The sequence below is a fragment of the Branchiostoma floridae genome, chromosome 2 (genome assembly GCF_000003815.2).
Source record: "Branchiostoma floridae strain S238N-H82 chromosome 2, Bfl_VNyyK, whole genome shotgun sequence".
Taxonomy (NCBI): domain Eukaryota; kingdom Metazoa; phylum Chordata; class Leptocardii; order Amphioxiformes; family Branchiostomatidae; genus Branchiostoma; species Branchiostoma floridae.
In genome coordinates, this window is record NC_049980.1 from 27,274,130 (window position 1) to 27,278,005 (window position 3,876).

General features: G+C 38.7%; 2 protein-coding genes across 2 annotated transcripts in view; one reads left to right on the forward strand and one right to left on the reverse strand.

Moving 5' to 3' along the window:
• LOC118409106 (myotubularin-related protein 10-B-like) overlaps positions 1–3,791 on the reverse strand; it is a gene marked incomplete in the record, with an annotated part of 13,083 nt that extends 9,292 nt beyond the window's left edge. Inside the window, 3 exon segments of the mRNA XM_035809971.1 lie at positions 2,222–2,361; positions 3,351–3,411; positions 3,572–3,791. Of these exon segments, the coding sequence (XP_035665864.1) occupies positions 2,222–2,361; positions 3,351–3,411; positions 3,572–3,643 (273 nt within the window).
• LOC118406008 (kelch-like protein 42) overlaps positions 1–3,876 on the forward strand; it is a 266,342-nt gene that overhangs the window by 105,301 nt on the left and 157,165 nt on the right. The gene's annotated exons all lie outside the window — the stretch shown is intronic.

Here is a 3,876-nt window from a genome sequence, read left to right on the forward strand (position 1 = left end):
CAGATAATTCGAACGCATTTCGAGCGAACTGAATACCCTGTTGTCAAGCATTCGAATACCAGATACAGATATTGGATTTGACGATTTTTTGTTCAAGGACACTAAATTTTCCCAACTTCTGGCACTGTGTAGCCTGCTTCTCAGTACCATCCCCCGGGGGGTCCGATGGCCCTCTGGCCTTACCCTGATCCTACCATAGTGGAACTGGTAGTGGTACATTTGACACCGAATACACCATGTTGTATTCTCAGTGACTGTGTATCAAAGATCATGGCACACCAGTTAGATACATGTTGCATACTCGTTCTGGTACTTCGTTTGACATGGAATACACTAAGTTGTATTCTCAGTGACTGTGTTTTAAAGATCATGGCACACCAGTTAGATACATGTTGAAGACTCGTTCTACAGTGTTTGATACATAGTCACATGTAAATTTAACAGAAACTGGCAGGTTTCCAGCGTAGCCTTCAGCATTTCCCTGACCCCTCCCACCCACGCGGGGGATGTGGTAATGACTATTGAACATGAAGCAAGTCGTGTAATTATATTTCAGCATGGGGAAACAAGGAAGGAAGTGACTATAGACGTATAGTATAGTAGTTGCATACCTACAAGTAAATTTGTCCCTGGTTACTAAGTAACAAGATTAAGTACAGGAAAGACAAGTACAGTTACATTATCCTATTGATTTGAACCAGCTCCAGTGTACAAAATAATATTTTTCCCATTACAGCACTGCACTAGAATAAGCCATTTCATAAAATCATAAAAGCAAACTGTCTCTAGATATGTTGGTCCTAACTCTTAGATTTGATAAATGAATGCTGTAGATAAAATTAACATGGCAATCAAGAAAAGTGTATTTTGGTAGAAACTGTTTCAGGCAGCAGATACATTTAGATGAAACTTTTCATCCAACAGTGTTGTCAACACTGTGTTCTAATGTTGACCTCCTCCCTAATTTTTACGGTGACTAAGTAAAAATGTTAGAGAACCAAGACATCAAATTGGTCTAGAAGACAACAGTGCCTTCCTTTCAGATCAGGGGAGCAGTCTTTATTTGCTTTGGATCTAGCAAGGTCCTTGATACATGTAGCCAAGAATAACCCCAGATTCTTACAAGTGCAAGACAGAACTAGGCTAAACAAACCTACACATGTGCAAGTTGTTAAATGCCTCCAGCCCTCCTCGCAACACTTCTTGTTATTCAGCTGAGATGTATTTGAATTACATTAGAAATTAGAAAAATTAGAAACAGTCTATTTTAACTCAGTTTTTTGTAGACACACACTGCCTTATGTATACCCTTCTGCTATCTTAAACAGTAAGCTAAGCTTTTGGGTTATCTTCTTTGGCAAGCGGCGCTGAAGAAATTCTTGTGACTTTCTTTCAACACAACATTCCTGAGATAGAGGAAGTGTTTTGGTCATGATGTAGCTCTGGGAAACATGGCCACACTCTATCAGGGGAAGCATTATCAATATCAGGATACCAATTAAAATTCCCTGTCTAATTCAAGAATGCAATAGCATCTATCGGCATCCACCATTGAAACCCGTTAAATGAAGTCACTTCTCAATTGAAATTATTCAATCATGAGTGAAGCAATGTTTCCAAATGACACCTTACGAGCTTGGGTCTCAAGAAATAATGAAAACCACAAAAATAAAACTACTACAAATATCTTTGGACTCTATGCAGTGTGGCAGTTGGTTCAGCCAAAAACTATTAAAAAAAGTTATTTGTGCACATGTCTCTTATCATTCAATTTCTTGAACAAGCTGTTACCTCAACTGTAGGAAGCAAGTATCAGAACTACTGTAAATTTGTTATTTTTTACAGGGACTTAATTTTGCAGTAGGGAGGGAAGTGATGTTTTCACAGTGTTTCAAGTACAGGGTTGAAACAACTCTGTTGGATTGGTAGAGATGCAATGGAAACGGTGTCATGATTTTGCGGTGGGGGGGTCACAGTAAAATCCATGAAAATAAAACCAAGGGAAACATTTCAAGATTTCCAGTAAGCTAAAAGCAGCTCCAAAAGGACAGATTAAATATCTATCGTGTTACGTACATGTCCATCTCATTGTAAAGATATGATAATGATTTAAGCTTTACTTTACAGTTGAAATCTTTCATACCTGCGCTGTAATTGGCTTTGCAAAGGTATGAATGATTCTATCAACTGTAGATGAAATTTATCCGACCAGATAACATACCAAGTCGTAGGAAGACCTGTTAGCTGTCACAAAACTAATCTTGAAGTTTGTACAGAAGAGGGCCCCAGAAATGCCATGGTTGAAGTCATCGGTCGAGTCAAACTTCAGAACGTTGTGGCCTTCAGCTATCACCAGTTCCCCTAGAGAGAAAAGGCAAACAAAATTGATCTACCACATTTGTGCAAGGATTGACTTAATAGGTGACTATCACCTTTTCAAGCCTGTAAGGTTTGATCAACTCAAACCAGGACTCTTATTTTTGATAATAAGTGTGGTAACGTTAGGTAGGTACTCATTTTCACTTTCAACATAAAGTTGAGTGAATGCATGATCGGTTAGACTTATATATAGACATAATATTCACCCTTTTTGCTTCAGTTAACCAACTTGGCTCAGTCACCTCCTGGTCAACTCAGCCCAACACCCAAGTGAACCAAGTTGTTGGGTGAAGATGGTCTGATTAGCCATGGGCCAAGTTGGTTAAGAGCCAATAAGCCTGACATCCCTACAAAATGGACTTGTGATGTGGCATACTCTGCTTAGTTGATTTTTCTTCTACTATTAGTCCTACTAATCTTTCTATCAAAATTAAGGCAAACACAGGCACTCTTAGTCTTTAAAATATGTCATTTATATGTTTTTGATGAGCGTCATGAAAATAATAGATGTAACATTACACTGTAATTTTCATATCAATCATAATCATTCCATTCAAGGTTGTCAACGAAGATGTCACAAAGATTTAACCAAAGAGGCTATATAGAGAATCACGTTCTTCATAATTCCTTTAATACCCTTCAGACCTACTGTAACGCTACTACAAGCTCGCTTTTGACACATCATATAACAGAATACAATATTATTATTTAAAGTCTTTCTCATTTACAGGAATAGCTATATCAATTTCTATACACTTATGATGTATAAAAATTGATACACAAAGATATGATATACTAACAGATTTCTGGGGACAGGCTTATCACGTTGCATGCTGTTAAGTCTGCCAGGAAACCATTAAAAACCTCAGACAGGATATACGTAATTTATAGTTTGAGCAAGGAGGTTAAAGAAAGAGTTTAACCTCCTTGGTTTGAGAAAAAGCGAAGTCAAAACGTTGTTTGAAAGTTACCTGGAAGGAGCTTTGGTTCCAGAGGACCACCAAAGACTTCGCTGGCAATTTTCTTCACGTCCTAAAGGAAACAATACAGTACAAAATTAATCTCCATATATATAAATCTATAAATCGTTCTACACAACAATGCCGCGCGCCCAAATCATACACAGACACATGCGGGTAGAAATTTATATCAGGTGTTTGACCGCGAAAAATTCCTAGCAAAAACTAGACACCTTTTTCTGGACTTCTGGCTCCGCTTTCTCCACTTCGTTCATGTTGACGTAAGACTTGAATCCTCCGGACATGCTTAGGATCTTTTATCTGCCCGCCAAATCGCCTAAATACGTCTGAACATAACGGAAAACTTCCGAAAGTGCGGCTTCACGTCGCAACATGAATAGATTCCGCCATGTTGGATGTGTCAGCCTCGCTGTGGGGTTGGGTGGGGCGGTCAAAGGTCGTCTGGCCGGGATAGTCAAGCAGATGTGTGGTGAAAGGAAAAGTCAGAAAAAAAGCAACTTTGTATCAGGTCCTCCTA